Raw genomic sequence first — 17,674 nt, forward strand, 5'->3', positions numbered from 1 at the left:
CAGCCCAAATGAGACCCATAATCTCTGAGCCTGTTTCTTCCCCTATAAATTGGAGCTAGAAGATATCTCCTTAGAAAGGCTGTCGTAAAGATTAAACGAAGGAATGTATGAAAAGCAAGCAGTGCAATGCCTTGCAAGCCGTGCACACTTAATAAATGGCAATGATCATACTTGTAATGATAAACCCTGGCATTTAAAAATGGAGTTTAGATTTTCCCCCAGAGATGGGAAGAATCTGTGGAAACATTGTCTTCACACATCTGAACCCTGGTATGGGCAGAGGATGGAGACTAATTTTGCTTTTCCCCAAAGGACAGAACCAGGTTCACTTGGCAAAAGCTAATACTGAGTCAATTTCAACCCAGTGAAAAGAATGGTGATAACAAAAAAAGAACTGGAAGGAAATAGTTCCAAATGGTGCTGTCTCTGGGTAGCGAGAATTTAAGTGATTTCTTTAGATTCTTGCATAGTTTCTGAATTTTCGGCCAAGCCTGTATCTTTCCAATAACCTGGGAAAAGTGAAGTGTTGGGGGCAAGAGACAGTGTATGTCAGGTATACGCTAGTACAAAAGGGAGTCTAGACTTCACTTGAGAGTCTACCAAATATGAATCTCATTTCCAGGCAGCAAACACCTGAAATCCTTTTCCCGGCAGAGGCGATGCCGCAGGGGAGCACCCTCCTGTGCGCTGGCCACCCCTGCCCTCACCCTCAGGAACAGAAAGCAGATAGCGGAGGAAGTATCACTGAGTCCGGCTGCCTCAACGGGAAGGTCTCAGAGGCCGTGAAGCGGGGAGGGAGCTCTTCAACCCAGCATTAGGGTCAGCCAGGTCTCCTTCTTGGGGTAAATCACCATCAGAGTGTGGCAGGGTGGAGCCTTCCCTCAACTTGCAATTCCGAAAACATCCTGAGTTGGCTCTAAAAGGCAAGTGAGCAAGTGCTGGTGATGGGACAGACATTGGAACTGACAGCAACAGATGCGGGTTCTGGCCCCAGTCTCATCTCCCTTTGCTGTGTGATGTGGGGTAAGCCCCTTCCCTCCCTGGACTTTGGGGTTCCCATCTATAGTTTCAAAAGATTGGACACAATGGGTTCTAAGCTGTTTTCCAGCTCAGGATCGGCAGCTTGAAGCCGCAGGCTCTTGGCCATACTTTCTCGAAGTCTCCACGGTCCACTGGACCTCAGAAAGTCTTTCAACCCCACTGTTCTAGCCCTGCCTTTAATAGAGCCACATCTGGAGTGTATCTCCTCTGATCGCTGTTTTGTACAGTTCTTTACAGCTGGATCCCCATAAATCAATTTGTTCTGCAGATGAGTTCCCAGAACTGTCCAGAATCTTACCCAGAATGGGCAGTTTTATCTCCCTTCAGCTTCTGGTTCCAAAAGGAGTTTGCTGAGCCCATTCCATGTCAGGGCAGGCTCCCCAGGTCTCCCCAATCCCATGGCCTGCTGGGGTTTTGCAGAGTGGTCCAGGCTCACACTCCTGTCCCCTACCTGTGGGTACAGAGGATGAACCAGCCTGGGGACCCCCTTCCGAGCCCCTTTTAGGAAGCGGTGCTCTCACTGGACAGTGAAAAGACTGGACTAAAATGACCCCCCCCCCCAAGTCCCCTGCAGTTCTTGAGTTCAGAGTTTTCCCACAGATGAATAATTACAAGGAGAGACAAGTTGAAAGTTAATTTCCCTACAGATGGAGAGGGAAGGAGGCTGGGAAGTCTCCAAGGACTTTTGCTTATTTGTTCAGCCACAAGGCAGCAAACAACACAGAATCTGACTTTTATGAAGGGCAACTGTTCCGCAGGCAGAGGTCCGAGATAAGCCTCGTTGTTTCTGATGGCTTCCCTGGTACCCAGGAGATCTCTGAGTGCCAGCAATTCTGAGTCTTTGGCCAGTAAGTGGTCCCTGAGCACCTGTTCTGCTGGGTGCTCTAGGCTCCCAGCTTTGCCCACTTTATCTCATGTAATGTTCACAACCCCCTTAGAGTGATGTATTAGTATTGCCTCTGTCTTACAGATGAGGACTTGCAGTTCAGAGGGGTTAGGACACTTGCCCAAAGTCACACAGCTGGTGAGTGACCAATCAGAATTTATATCCAGATCTGTCCTTCCACAAATGCCAACCTCTTTGAAATCTGGCCTGCTAAATAAAGCCAAATCTAGGTCCCTAATTACTTCCCTACTAACAAGAGTTTGGACTGAGACTCCATTTGGGAGAATTTTTAAAGATAATTTTTACCAAATGTACTCAGTTAGCTTGAGTACATGTACTTTGCTTAAAAAGCCTAATAGTCCTCAAGGTTTGTAATAAAATCAGTAGTCCCCTGCCCCACCCATCCCCACCTCATCTAGATCTGGCTCCCAAGAGAGCCTCTACTCAACATTTCAAGTTATTTCTTCCAGTATTTGTCCCTGTATTTCAAATAATACATCAGCCCTGCTTTCTCATGATTTTTCTGTTTTAGATCATTATTATTGACTTCCTATTATGGAAAATGAAGGTTCCCTTACACCATCTCTCCAGTCTTGCTGCCCACCCCCACACACGCACACACAGACACGCGCAAGTGCACACACACATGCACTGCCCCACCCTGCCCCACAGCCTTCCTAATGTCATTTTATTGCTCTCAGGACATCTGGGGCAGCCTTAGCTAGCCTTGACCTCTGCAGCAATGGAGAATGGAGTCTTGACCTTTGGTTAAATGGAGCAGATTTAATGCAAATATCTATCTTCCCTGCTCCCAGAACTCCAGTGAAAACCACATCCCATAAGAATGGTTTGAAGAAATGAGGCTGGCTGGCCTGCAGCAGAGAAGACTCAGACGCATCTTCTCTCTCCTTAAATCTCTGAGGGGTGAGAAAGCAAACACGCTGGGTGGCCTCCTAGGGGGAATCCAGAGCAATACAGGAAACTTCAGGGAGACGGATTTCAGCTTCATGAGCCATTTGAGAACAGAACACACCGCCTGAAAAGGGAGGAGCTTCCCTCCCAGTGGCAGTGGACAAGCTAGGGTCGCTGACCACAGACTGGGGGCCAGGAGGGAGTCCTGCATTGCGAGTGAGTTGAACATAATGACTTCTAAAGTCCCTTCAAACTCCATAACCCAGTAGTTTGCTTCCTTTTCTAACAGCTGGCAATTAGACCCCAGTGTTGCTTTGCCATCACTCTTGAGTTAATAACCAGAGCTGCCCAATAGACACACCCTTCTGGCAATTTCTTTTTGGGATACTGAAATAACTGTCTTAATTCTAATGAGCAATCAGTTCCACTGACCTTTGCCTCGTAAAAGAAGGTTTGAGATGATTCACAGAGGAATCATGACATGGCAGATGGGACACAACTCTCTGTCCCACGGGTTTTAAACACCCCGGAAGGCAGACTGATGCTGGATGGAGCAATCGCAGTTGACCTGGCCACGGACTGCAGGCCTCCTGGCTCCGCAGCAGGAAGCTCAAGGGGGAAGCTGCAGAGATACCTCCCAAACCCTGCATTCCCTTTCCTGCCTCGTCTGGAAGAGAGAGAGGGCAGGCTGTGGGTGTGGGCAAAAGGGGATGGTACCTGGACAGCTGCCCATGAAGGAGCAGGTCAGAACCGTTGGCCACTCTGCACTTGGGCCCCTGTCCCCGGTACTGCTCCCGGACTCAGCGCTTTCGAAAGAAATGAGCTTGCCCAGAGACAGGAATCCACCGTGACCTCCTGCGCCCTCCAAGCGGGACAGACTCAGTAATCCTCAGGCCATAAATGGCAGTGTGGCGTAACTGGACCAAAAGGGAAGGGACGCGGCTGGCGGGGGGTATGGGCTGCAGACGTGGGCAGGTCGTCCCCTGCCCTCCAGGAGCCAGAGGGACGGAGCCCTTATCACTGAGCTCTGGCCTAAGACCATCTGCGTTCAGACCCCAGCACGGCCATCGATGAGCTGTGTGACCTTAGACAAGTTCCCTACCCTCTATGAGGCTCAGTGTCCTCGCCTTTTAAAATGGAGGGTGGGGAGGGGAGGACTAACACCTTCCTCACCAGGGGTTTTGAGAATTAAATTAGATCCTTTACATGAACGCCTAGAGCACGTGCCCAACTCACGAATCATCCTCCCATCCTCGTCAGCAGTAGCTGTGGCAGCAGACAGGAGAGAGCAATCCTCAGCCAGTTGACTTCATAGGATCAAACAAAATAAAACACTTGAAAACAAAACTAAAGTTGTGTACAAGTGTGAGAGATTTAGTGTGTAGTGCGCTAACCCTCTTAGACATCAGGAGACAGAAGAGGCCAGTATTTCCAACCCCACTTGTTAAATATTGTGACTCTGATATAGCGAGGCACGTGGCCAGGTCTTTAGAACTTTCTATCAAGATTGGTAACTCATTTTATTTTGTAATTTAACAGAATATGGCAAGGCCAATTTCTGAAGAGACAATGTTTTTTAAAAAGAGTACCAACTGAACACTTTAAGAAAAACACACCCAGACCAAATTTAAAATATGGGTGACCAGATGGAATGACAGGGATTGACAAAGAAAACGCTGTCCCTAACTTGCTGTGTGACCTCGGGCAAACCCCTTCCCTCCCTGGCCTCAGCTTCCCCATCAGCTACGTTGGGCACAGGATGACTTCTGGGTGCCTTCCAGGTCTGCCTCCCGTGGACCCATGATTTGAGGATTGTTTAGACCAATAGATGTGGCTTCAGTGAAAGCCCTGTTATGTTTCCTGAGCTGACAACACCATCTGGCGTGTGTGTGAGGGAAAGACACTAGTGACTAGCCAACCTGGAGCTTTCTTCTCTCCTTTTTCTCACTTGAATATCCGGCTACTCAAAATACGGCCCACAGACCAGCAGCATTGGCATCACCCAGGAGCTCGTGAGAAATGCAGAATCGCAAGGCCCATCCCAGACCTACTAAACATGCATCTGCCTGACAAGATGTCAGGTGATCCTGTGCATGTTCAAGTGTGAGAAGCACGGCTTTCATACGAAGGAGAAAGGAAGCTAGTTGGTGCAAGCAATTTAACACATACTCAACCCGTAAAGAAATTCAGAACTGACTCATATAAATAAAACAAATCCTTCCCAGCTGATATCTAAGGAGCTCTTCCTGTGATGAAGGTTTCATTTCTTGGGAATTTTTACAAGTTTTCAAAAAGGAACCTTCTTTAAAAAAAAAAAAGATTTTATTTATTTGATAAAGAGTGAGAGTGAGTGAGAGAGAGCACAAGCCAGGGAAGGGGCAGAGGGAGAGGGAGAAACAGGCTCTCCACTGAGCAGGGAGCCTGATGCGGGGCTCGATCGCAGGACCCTGGGATCACACCCAAGCCAAAGGCAGACGCTTAACCAACTGAGCCACGCAGGAGCCCCAAAAAGGAACCTTCTTAAATGGTAAGTAGGCATCTGATCACAAGAATGGCATCCCTGAACTTGATTTTCAGATGCACCTGCATTATCTACATTGTCATTGAGGTACTAATCACACTGAGGAGCATGCTTCCAGAAATTCAACATGAACTCTGTCACTCTGAGCTCCCAGAGGCCATCCTCAGTCCTAGCCACCTGGACCCATCACAACATGGTGGCTGGCTTCTTCAGAGCCAGCTGGAGAATCTCTCAGCAAATGACCTCTATTGGTCCTGTAATCACAAAGACCCAAATTCTGCCCACAAAGAGTGGGCTTAGAAGAAGACCCCAGGCCTCAGAAGAGACAGCAACCCCCACAGAGACCTTGATTTTAGCCCACGAGCCCAGAGCAGAGAACCCAGCTAAGTGATGCCCAGGCTAATAACCTACAGGTAAATGAGGGCTATTGTAAGCCACTAAGTTTGTGGCAATTTGTTACAGAGCAATAGGAAACGAATACGAATTTTGGTACCTGGACGTGAGATGCTGCTGTAACAAATACCTAGCATGGGGGAGTGGATTTGGCAATGAACAGCGGGAGAAAGCTGGAGGAATTTTGCAGAACGTGATAGGAAAGGCTAAGTTTCCTTGAACAGACTGTAGAAATATGGATGTTGAGGACACTGTTGGTGAAGCATCAGAAGGATTGATTAGAAGAGAGTGAGGACCGCATTACTGGAAACAGGAGCAAGGGAACCCTTATTATATGTGGCAGAAAATTTAGCGAAGGGGCACCCGGGTGGCTCAGTCGTTAAGCGTCTGCCTTCGGCTCAGGTCATGATCCCAGGGTCCTGGGATCGAGTCCCACACATCGGGCTCCCTGCTCCACGGGAAGCCTGCTTCTCCCTCTCCCACTGCCCCTGCTTGTGTTCCCTCTCTCGCTGTGTCTCTCTGTCAAATAAATAAAGAAAATCTTAAAAAAAAAAAAAAAAAAGCTTAGCAAAACTGCCCGCAGTTACGTAGAATTGATAAGGGATGAACCTGTTATATAGTGAAGGAGATTTCCGGGCAGTGCTGAAGTGGCTGCCAACTCTCTTCCCAATACTCACAGTAGAACCCAAGAGGAGACAGATAGAGTTACACAAAAATGAAGTAGGACTAAATGACTTAGAAAATGCTCAGCCTCTCCAGATGGCAAAAGGTGCTAAAACTCAGAAGGGCTGCTGAACGTGTGGCACAGAGAGAAGGCCCAGTATGTGACTGCACCACCTTTGGTTAGAACCTCGAAGCGATCAAAAGGTCAGAACATTCAGCCCCGCTGAGGGCCCTTGCAAGAGATTGGGGTGTGGGCACCTCAAAGGTCTTCTCAGCTGAGCCTGGGGCATCTAGGCAGCTTGCAGAGAGAAAGAGAGATCTGTGGAAGTGGCTTCTGTCTAGTGGGGTAAAAAGCAATGAATTGATACAAGATGCCCAAAGTTCTCAAGAAAATTATTTCAGCAGAAAGCCTGCCACCTTGGACTAAAAAGGGACAGTGAGAGTACACAATGAAAGGAGAGCCTTGGACCCCCAAAACTCCACTGCGGGGTGCAGACTGGTAAAACTCCTCCAACGCAACCATGTCACCTTTCCTAAAAAAGGAAGGAGGGCAAGAGTTGGGGAGCTGTGTGCCCAGAAAAAAGAGGCAAGAGTTCCAGAGGATTCTTCCCAGGTCTTGAAGCTGAGTCCAGAGAAGCGAAACATTTACCTGGCTAGATTTCAAAAGCGTTACGGACCCATGGCTCCTTCCGACCTTCAGGTCCCCCTGTCTGAGATGGAATGTCTGTAACCATTGTCCCGCGCCTTCCCACTACCGTGTGCTGGCCGTGGCAGGGCTGAGAAGCTGTCCCTTGGCTTCCAGGCCCACAGGTGGTGGGGAACCATGTCCTGGCCGCTGCACCTGCTGGGGGACACCCAGGAGCCCTCATCTGGACCTGGACCTGACTTAGATTTTGGATTTTCAGCTGATTCAGATGATGCAATTTTGGACTTTGTACTCATACCGTAATGAGATGAGACTCAGGATCCTGGGGAGGGAGTGAATGTATGTTTCACGTGGAAGGGGCGTCAACTACGTGGGGGCCAGAGGGTGGGCTGTGGTAGGCAGAAGGCTTAGATGAGCTCCACGTTTCCTGCCTCCTGGCAAACATGCTCTGTGTGGTCTCCTCCCCTGGGGTAGGGGCAAGACCTGGGAACGTGATGGGATACCACTGCACTGGAGAAATTTTGTGGATGTAATTCATGTCTTGAATCAGATGACTTTTAAGTTAAGAGATGGAAGATTATCCTGGGTCAAACTGACCTAATCAAGTGAGCCCTTAAAAGAGCTAAGAATAAGCGACAGGCACTCTCCCACAGGCCTTAAAGAAGCAAACTGTCACGTTGTGGAGAGGGCCACACGGCAGGGAGCAGAAAGTGACCTTTTAGAGCTGAGGTACTCAGTTCTGTGGCCCCAGAGAACTGAATTCCACCAACAACCAGGGAGCTTGGAGGAGGGCCCTGAGTCTCAAATGAGATCACAGCCAAGGTGGACACCTCAACTGCAGCCTTGGGAACCCCTGAGCAGAGAATCTAGTCAAGCCATGCCCCAAATTGGACCTACAGAAACTGCAAGATAATGTCTCTAATGTTTTAAGCTGCTATGGTACAAAGGCTTCAAAGCAGTTATTACAAATATATTCAAAGAATTTTTAAAAACTATATTCAAAGAACTAAAGGAAAATGTGCTTGTAACAATGAGTCAAATTTCAAACACAGAAACTGGATACTACGAAAAAGAAACAAGTGGATATTCAGAGGTGAGAAGTACAATAACCGAAATAAAATGACTGCGTAACCTCAGTAGCAGGTTTGAGATGGCAGAAGTCAGATGAACTTAAAGAAGACAGATAGGCTTTATTCAATTTGAAGAATAGAGGGGCAGAAAAAATAATGAAGAAAAAATGGCTGTAGACCTTCCCAAACTGATTTTAAAAACATTATATTCCCCAAAGCTCAACAAACCCTAAGTATGATAAACACAGACCACATCTAGACATATCTTAAACCACTGAAAGCCACGGCGCCTGGGTGGCTCAGTTGGTTAAGCGACTGCCTTCGGCTCAGGTCATGATCCTGGAGTCCCGGGATCGAGTCCCGCATCGGGCTCCCTGCTCGGCAGGGAGTCTGCTTCTCCCTCTGACCCTTCCTCCTCTCATGTGCTCTCTGTCCATTCTCACTCTCTCCAATAAATAAATAAAATCTTTAAAAAAAAAAAAAACACTGAAAGCCAAAGACAGACTGAAGAGAAAGAGAATTTAAGGTCAAAGAGAAAATCTTAAAAGCAGCAAGAGAAAAATGGCTCATCACATACAGGTAACCAAATGATTAGCAGATGACCTCTCACTCAAAACAAAGGCAACACGGAGGCGGTATAATCTCAAATTCACAGTGCTGAAGGTGGTGGTGGTGGGGTCCCTGTCAACTAGCATTTTCTATCCAAACAATCTTCCAAAAAACTGAAGGTAGAATAGAAACACTCCCAAATAAATAAAAACTGAGACTGTGTTGCTAACAGATCCATCCTAGATGAAATACCAAAAAGTTTTTACACTGAAATAAAATGACACCAGAGGGGACTCAGATTCACAGGAAGTAATGAACAGCATGGAAATGATACAGATGTGGGTAAATATAAGAGACTGTGTGTACACACACACACACACGTATATATTTTCCTCTTTTCTTCTTATTCTTTAAATAATTAAAATAATTTAAAGTAATAATTACATCATTTGATTGAGTTTATAACATATATGTATGTCTACAATAACACAAAGGAAGGGGTAGGAAATGGAGTTACACTAATACAAATTTGCTAAATTTTACTGGAATTAACTTGATACTCTACTGAAGAAGATTGTGGTAAATTCGGGAAGCATACTGCAATCCTTAGGGTAACTAAAAAATGCTAAGAAATCAACATTCTTGAGGATATTCTTATCCCCATGATGCAGATGAGGAAATGAGTCCAGGAAGGTGAAATGACCTGCCATAGCTAAGGCTGGCCCCCAGGAGTCCTGGCTCCGTGCACCAGGACTGGGGGCCAATTCACACCTTCCAGCAGATCAGGTGGAGACACCCAGGCTCAGATTCCCCATCCATCAGTGAAGGGAAATGTTCTTCAAAATGTAAATTGCCATCCAGTCTGTAAAAATACTTGACACCCTAAAAATATTATTTGTATTAGTTTTCTACCCTAAAAACCACCACATGTAAGTTGATAGCAGGAGTAAGAGGGATGACTCTCAAACCAAACTGATTAGTGGCGGTGCCCAGTGAAAGCACACAAAAATGCCTGTGTAGCCTCCTTGCACTTTTTTTTTTTTAAATATTTTATTTAGTTGACAGAGCACAGAGGGAGAGAGAGGGAGAAGCAGGCTCCCTGCTGAGCAAGGAGCCCAATGTGGGACTTGATCCGAGGACCCTGGGATCATGACCTGGGCCAAAGGCAGATGCTTAACCGACTGAGCCACCCAGGCAGCCCCTCCTTGCACTCTTTATGGATTTGGTCAGCAACCATTTTACGCCTGCCTGAAATGGTCTTCCCACGCCCTGGGAGGGGCTGACACCGCTTCATCCAGCTCAGACTGACATGCAGAAAGGGTAAAATATGCAGAACATAAAATTTCTCACTTTAACCACTTATGAGAGAACTGAGCTGTGCTGCAAGGGGCTTATACCATCGCCCTGCCTGCCAATGAGCTATTTAATCCCATAAAGATAAAATAACTAAAGTACTTAATATTTATTTTTGAATAAACACCCACTGATGCTTATTGTGCTTCACATATTATAACGTGTTATTTATGAAACTAGAAATTGAATTAGCCCATACTGCATGCCAAGGACTAAACTAAGCCCACATCTGCTCTGTTATTTCATTCTCGTGACTCCCTTCCATGCTTGGTTTCATTATTCTCATTCTACAGAAGAAGAAACCCAAGTTCAGAGTGGCATCAGATTGATGCTAGCCAGGTCAGCTGGAGTCGTTCTGGGTGATTGTTAAACTGGACCCCCCAGAGAAGGCAGGATGTTTTAAAAAAGAGCCTGAAGGCACACAGGTTGATACTTTTTAGTCAAGTGAGCCTGCGTCTTCGTGGCTCACATCTGATTGGCTACAAAAGCAAAGATCTACAATGTCTTCCTATTGTTCTTCGAATTGTTCACAGTGATGTCATCAGGTTGACAAGATCCCAGAAGTGGATCTGGGCTAGTTCGGCAGCAGCTACTACCGCACAGAACTGAACGCAGGTGTAAGGACCAAATACTATTAATGAACACATTTGAAAACTTCGTTTCGTATAGCACAGTGCATTTCCCCTGGATGCCAATGTGTAATTAAAATGTAAAATGACACAAACGTGTTTTAAAGTCACGGAGGTGATTTCTGAAAGCCCCCAGCCATGAAACAGCGAGGCACTGTCTGGAGGTCACCGTGTGTGCTAGAAGCTGATGGTGACTCGCTAAGTCGCGCTGTGCCTTTGAGATTTCAGCTTCGGTTAGTCCTCTTTAGCTAACAGAGACGTTCGCTGGAGTCTTCACTATGGTGATGACACATAACCAAATAGCTTTCCTTATTTAAATAAACCTGGAATATCTCAACAATGTGAAGGAATCAATACAATGTTCCTAGTGTCCATCTGTCTACACTGAGAAAAACTAACCCAATGTTTGAGGTGTTGTCAGTTTATGTAGAGTATGCTACATGAGTCTAATTTCCACCCACGCAAACATCTTAATGCCTGGGAATCCTTGCAGACACCAAAAATAGAATATCTACCTTTTTTTTTTTTGCCAGGGATTGTAACTGAAAGGCATGACAGTAGAAGACACATCTTGATAGAAAAATATTTTAAGGTTTTAATTCTCTGAATACCAAGAGTTAACATTTTATGACTACCCTTTGAAAATAGGGTATTTGGGAGCAATTTTGAAGTTTTCAAAATCAGTACAAAGCTTCTTAAATCCAACATCACTTTCACAGGTTGTAAAGTGACTTCCTTATGAAAGGAAAGCAGCCAGCTTTGGGGTGGGTCTGTCACTGGACTCCACTGAGTCTCTCCTGGGCAGAGTCCAGGGGCCTTCCCACCCCTTCCATGAGCTCCTTGTCCCACGACGCTTTATCACATGTGTTCCTTGAAGAACCATTTCTGATGTTCGGAGTCGGTGCAGTCCCGCAAGAGGGGTACAAAACTGTCACTACTGAACGCCTTCCTCTCAGCCTGAATGCATTTATTGGACTGTGCGTGAAATAACAAACCATCCTACAAGAGATGATAACTGTGGATATTTAAGAGAAATGCAAATAATTCCCCAGAAAATATCTTTTTCCTTACAATGTGTTCTTAAGAGCTCAGGTGATTTTTATCACGGCAGAAGCATTTAGTGAGAGCTAAGTGTCTGCTCTGTACTAAGGTGACTCGGGACCACACGTACATAGGGAGGGCCAGGCGTGTGCAGGTGTGGTAGGCTCCCCAGTCGCCGGAAGCTCAGCTCCAGGGTCCCCAACTCCACTGTCAGGGCCGGCGGTGCCACCTGCTGGCCACTCTGGGGATCTGTCAGACTCCACGTCTCCTCCCTACTGCTCTTCTTTCCGTTCAGGGAAATCAGGATCAAAGATCCCTTATTATCCTCTTTCACTTCCCTCAGGTCAACTAATTACATCCCTGGTGGTCTCTTTCTTTTAGGTTTTTAAATGCAGACTCAGGAAACTTGGCTGTAGTCCCAGGTCGACCAGAGAACAGCTGGGTGAGGGGAAGTCACCAGCGAGGCCACGGATTCTGTGGGACCGTGCCCATTTCCCCAACCCCAAAGATCATGGTCCTCTTTAACGCCTTCTCTTCTTTTTCTCAACTGTTGCTGGGTTAACTCAGAAAGCCTCTCCCCCAGTCCTGGAGTTTTTTTCCCCCTCCACCTGTCTCTGTCATAAGCTGTACACCCCCAGGGAACTTCATCGTGGCTGAGGAGCAAATGGGCAGAACGAGTGACATACCTGTTCTAGGGAAAGAGGAACTTTGGAAATAGAATTATATGCAGAAGAATCTCAAAAATATTAACCTTTAAAACCCTTAAGAGAGCTCCCCAGTTGCCCTCAGAGTACCAAGAAAGAAAAATGATTAAACACAGCCTCCTTTCTCCCACCCTGCTAAGGAAACTTACTGTTCCTTAAATGGTCACTGAAATTTAAGATAAAATTTTCATGACATTTCAAACCAATTTTATGATTTCTAGCTTGCATGACTCTTCCTCGAGGGCTTACAAACAGCTTCCAGTTAGAAGAAAGAAGAGAAGGAGACGGAGGCGGGCGCTGCAGAGAACCACAGACCGCGGGTGTCTTCCCTCGTATTTTTTATATATCAGATGGATAGCAACAAGTGCAAGGCTTGTCCAGGTAGCCTGCAGATTTCATAGCTAATCATAATATCGTCTACAGGAAAATGGACTGCAGCTTCTAATCATACTTAGAATTAACCCATTTATAAGCAACAGAGACCAATCTTTCCATCCCTGGAGCCAGGCTGGGAATGAAAGCTTCCTATGGAGATAAAAGAGAACTGATTTTTTCTTGTGAATTATTTTCTTTGGATTTATTCCCTCATGTGCTTTTTCGTGAGTCAAAGGATCTGACAGATTCACGAGTCCCATTACGGCTGTGTGTGTGTGGGCTGGGGGCGGGGGGTAGTGCCTTTCAGGCCTGAAATAATACCCAGTTTCAAATCCACAATAACTATTCTGATGGAGAGCCAACTCCCTCAGAAGGATGTTTTCTTGGTATTTTCTTATCCTGCAAGTAACAGCTGATCGCTATAGAGCTTCATGGTTTCCAAGGACAATTTCTGCCACACATCTAGTCCTCTATGATCGCTCCCATTTTACAGCTGGGAAAAATGAGGCTTACAGACATGGAGTAGCTCATACCTGGGTCTAACCTCACATCCTTCATCATTTCAACCCCATTTCATCTTCAAATGTGTTTGCAACAGCTCCTCTTTCCATGACTGTGGCTCCAGGTTTAAGGAGGGTGGGACAACCGGAGGGGAGCCAAAGCGCTACTGATGCTGGGTGCTGATGCCGGAAGTGGGACCCCAACCACACTGCTAGCACCTTGGGGGAAGTCCTGGGTCTCCTGCATGTGGCTGCACCCCTGAGACCCGAGAGGACTAGGCTGGGGAGCTCTACTTCTACTCCCCCCTCGGCAGCCCGCGGACCAACAGCGTGGAAGGCAGGAGACGGCTCACTCACCTCCTGCAAGATGAACTTCTGATTCTCTGGGGCAGTTTCCTGGCAGAGATGCATGACAAGGGTGTCCGTTCCTGCCTCCACAGTGATGCAGGCCTCTGGCTGGTGGGTGTTATAGCGTATTTCCTTCTGGGACGTGTACTCGAAAAACTAAAAACGGAGCAACCAACGTGCACCAGTTACTCTCTGATGTGGAAAGAGGGAGATCGCTGGACAAGAACCTGGGGAGACTCCAGGTTGGAAGAAACTCTAATCCCACTCCTCCTGGCACTTTGTCTCCTCCGTCCTCCACGGGCCCTGCCCTGCTGGTGTATCTGCCTGCTTGGGCTGGGGTCCTGTTCCAGGCCACAGACCTTCCAGGACTCACTCTCTGGCCCAGCCTGAAGCTCAGCGCTTCACCCAAACAGACCTGCCCAGGCCACCGGCAATTACCCTAAACACTGCATGGCACTGTGCATCAAAACGCAGAATTCTGTTTAAGCATTAATTCTAAGGAAGTCATCTGAAATGCAGATCTGTTGTTTTTTCCTTTTTATTTTTTTTTCTGACAAGAAGTTAGTGGCAGAGTCACTTAAAATTGCAAAGACAGGCAGGCAGGGACTCAGTTATAACTAAATAGTAATATAGCCACATGAAGGATTATCAAGAGGCCCTTAGGAATGATAGTCTCAAAGGATGTCTAATAACACAAGAAAAGTATGATGAAGTAAGTGGAAATAATGGGATAGAAAATGTATAGACATTATGATAATAACGATTTCAAACAATAATCCAAAGGCCTTGCATACAAAAAGATGGGAAGTAAATATGTCTTCATTCTTATGACGGTTGCTGGAAACTGTCATTCACTTACTGCTTCTATTTTGTATTTTCCAAATGTTCTGCAATAAGCATATATTACCTGGATCATGCAAAAAATGACAAATGTTTTATTTTTTAATTTTTTTACTCTGATCTTTATTATTAAATGTTTAATTTTTTTAAAATGGAGATTCATACCAATAGTCCCTTGAGCATAGAGCCTCCTGCTGTCTGCTGTCCCCTGGCCCAAGAATGTTAAGCTAGAGAAGCAGCACCTACCTGGTTCTGACCCATTCCGTGACAGAGGTATAGAAGGACCTGGTGTCCTACGATTTGGTTTTCACTGGGAGGGTTATAATCAAAGCAGTAATCTTTCAGTCCTTTGTTCTGGAGCTAAACAAAACATAAAGGTGACATTTTGGTCCAGATTTATACGCAACATATGATCCCACCCAAGGCTGTGAGGGTAATGACTCCATCAGAGAAGAGTGTCTGCCTCACGAACTGAACTTAATGGTAAGATCCCCTTACATTTCGAGTTTAGAAAGTGCTTTCCCATTGTATACCATAGGCAAGAAGCATAACCCCTGTTTTAAGATGACAAATCTGAGTTGCAGACAGTTTAATTCTTTATGGCCTGGAAGCTCATATCTCTCCAGTTCTCATTAGTGAAGCCTTATTGCTGCACTAGTCCAAGCATAGCTGGGATGTTGCCTCACATATGTCCCAAGGACGCCTGCGAGTATGCATCTGCAAAAAGATATCCCGATTGAGAGACGCACCAGTCCACAGATTAGAAGTCCACCATTCTAGACTACAAGAATAGCATAATACAGAGCCAATGACTTGCCCAAGGTCACACAAGTAGAGACACCTGAGTCTGAATCCAGGACCTCAGCTCCAAGTCCAGTGTTCTCTCCATCACTCAATGCTGTCTAATCTAATGTCATCTCTAAGGTGTCTTTTAGATCTAAAACCCTTCAAACATTCTAAGAGCAAAAAACCATGCTCCCTCTTCCCTTTCAGGAGCCTCTAGGGAAAGACACATACCTTTCCAAATCCCTTTCTGGAGAGTTCAAAGACCCCTCAATGAACTCCTTGTGAACCCCACTCCTGTCCTGGCCCTTGTCCAACCTTGACTAGTCTGTTTCTGAAGATAAGACTCAGCTATATAGAAAGAAGTTTCCACAATCCACCAGCTCATAGAGCACAGACTTCCGTGTTCTTAGAGTCTCTTTGCTTTGTGAATGAATCTGGGAACAGGAGATATTTAGAATAATCAGAGCATCTTAGACTTGGAAGGGTTCAAATGTCATCGAGCCATGTCTTGACCACCAAAGGACCTTGACCTCAAATGAGCTCCCTATGTTCAGAAAGATTTGAAACAAACTACAAAAACACTAAATGAGAGGTGGGAACCTCTAAAGATTAAAACTGAGATTAACTAACCAAGCTAGCTGCATCAAGTTGGTGAGACACAGAAAAAATATTAAATGACTTTATAACATTCCATGTTTTTTTAACTATCCCATATTTGATTACATTTTCTTAGTGAACTATATTCTATAAACAAATAGATCTGCAAAGAAATCTTAAACCTCATTCAGTATCACACTGTCAGTGGTAATGGTGTGTTATTATTTTGAAACTACTTTAAATATAGTTTAAGATAAAGCAAATAATATGTGAATATTTTTCGAAACTAAGATTTTCAGTGTAAGAAAAAAGAAATACAAGTATCGGAGCACCTGGGTGGCTCAGTTGGTTAAGTGTCTGCCTTTGGCTCGGGTCGTGATCCCAGGGTCCTGGGATCGAGCCCCGCATTGGGCTCCCTGCTCAGCGGGGAGCCTGCTTCTCCCTCTCCCTCTGCTGCTCCCCCTGCTTGTGTGCACTCTCTCTCTTTCTGTCAAATAAGTAAATAAAATCTTCAAAAAACTAAAAGAAAAAGGAATACAAGTATAATACCAAAGAAGAAAAAAATCCTGTCAGATTATATTTGAATTTGAGGTATCAGTATGAACTCACGATTTGTTTCTCAAAAATATGCATTGCCTTTCTCTGCCCACTGAAAAGCTGTAGTGTTGTGCTGTCCCACGTGGTACCCACTGGCGGTGTGTGGCCACAGGGTACCTGAAATGGGACTAAGTCCACACTGAGATATGCTGTAAGCATAAAATACACAGCAGATTTCAAGACTCAGTATGAAAGTAAGTAATGCATCTCAATAAATTTTTACATCAACTACGTATTGAAATGCTAATATTGAGGATATATTGAATTAAATAAAATATGTTATAAACTTCACTTGCTCCTTTTTTAAAACACGGTTACTAAAAAATGTCCCATTACTTATGTGGCTAGCATTATGTTTCTGTTGTGGAGTGTGCTCTAGAGACAAAGACCACCACTGGTGTCCAGACTGTGGGCTCTGACCACAGCTCCCCACGGAAAGGGTCGGGGCTTCTGTAAGGCATGGCAGCAGATGTAGAAAATGAGTGTGACCAGATTCAAGGAGGCGATCAAACCACTATAAGGAGTGAAAACCACAGAAGCCAAAATAAAGAGATTCTCACTAGCCAAAGATGGGCAATCTGAACAGATCAAAGAAACACACACACACACACACACACACACACACACACACACACAACAGGTTAATTGATTGAAGCACACTGGCCATATAAAAATCCGCTGGTTTACAATGATGCTCAAGCAAAGAAAAAGCCAAGAAGCAAATGAGCCAACAAACAACAAAAACAACCCATTCTGCCCAGCTGGAGGACAGTGGAGTGCCAACTCTTACCCTGAAAACAGGCAAATAAAGAGAAAGACTTAAAAATGTGTTATGCCTTTTCTGAATGAACCCTAAATTTCGTAGACATCCAACTGTCCTGGGTAACAAGGGAACATTCTTTACAGAAGAAATGAAAGGGCTAGAAAAAGCACCGTTTGGCAATGCCATTTGAAATACGGGTCTAGGGCCCACTTCGGCAGCATATGCGAAAATTGGAACGGTATGGAGAAGATCAGTGTGGCCCCTGCACAAGGCTGACATGCAAATTTGTGAAGCCTTTCATATTTAAAAAGAAAAAAAAGAAATACGAGTCTAGGCAATGGTTATCAACGGCCACCAAAAACAGGAGAGAGAAAGTTGAAGCAGCCCCTGACAGCGGCTGGTCCAGGACAGGCTCCCTCATCACGAGCGCAGGATGACCAGAGCTTAGGTGCTCCCCGCC

The 17,674-nt window shown here is 45.6% G+C and overlaps 1 protein-coding gene and 1 non-coding gene across 7 annotated transcripts in view; one reads left to right on the forward strand and one right to left on the reverse strand.

Moving 5' to 3' along the window:
- Nucleotides 1-572: 572 nt before the first annotated feature.
- Nucleotides 573-17,674, reverse strand: part of GALNT12 (polypeptide N-acetylgalactosaminyltransferase 12) — a 48,144-nt gene continuing 31,042 nt past the window's right edge. Inside the window, exons 8-10 of one of the 6 annotated variants that reach the window (XM_073876672.1) lie at nucleotides 14,718-14,831; nucleotides 13,641-13,787; nucleotides 573-916 (exon numbers count right to left, since the gene is read on the reverse strand). In XM_073876672.1, coding sequence (XP_073732773.1) covers nucleotides 854-916; nucleotides 13,641-13,787; nucleotides 14,718-14,831 — 324 coding nt within the window. In that variant the 3' untranslated portion in view covers nucleotides 573-853. The other 5 variants (XM_025888132.2, XM_025888131.2, XM_025888130.2 and 2 more) reach the window with 5 other exon arrangements.
- Nucleotides 17,419-17,521, forward strand: LOC112836802 (U6 spliceosomal RNA). The gene has a single exon (XR_003211570.1). It is a non-coding gene; the product is annotated as a U6 spliceosomal RNA (small nuclear RNA).

This window comes from Callorhinus ursinus, unplaced genomic scaffold (assembly GCF_003265705.2).
Source record: "Callorhinus ursinus isolate GAN/ISIS: 27379988/994484 unplaced genomic scaffold, GSC_fseal_2.0 scaffold24, whole genome shotgun sequence".
In the NCBI taxonomy this organism is placed as follows: Eukaryota; Metazoa; Chordata; class Mammalia; order Carnivora; family Otariidae; genus Callorhinus; species Callorhinus ursinus.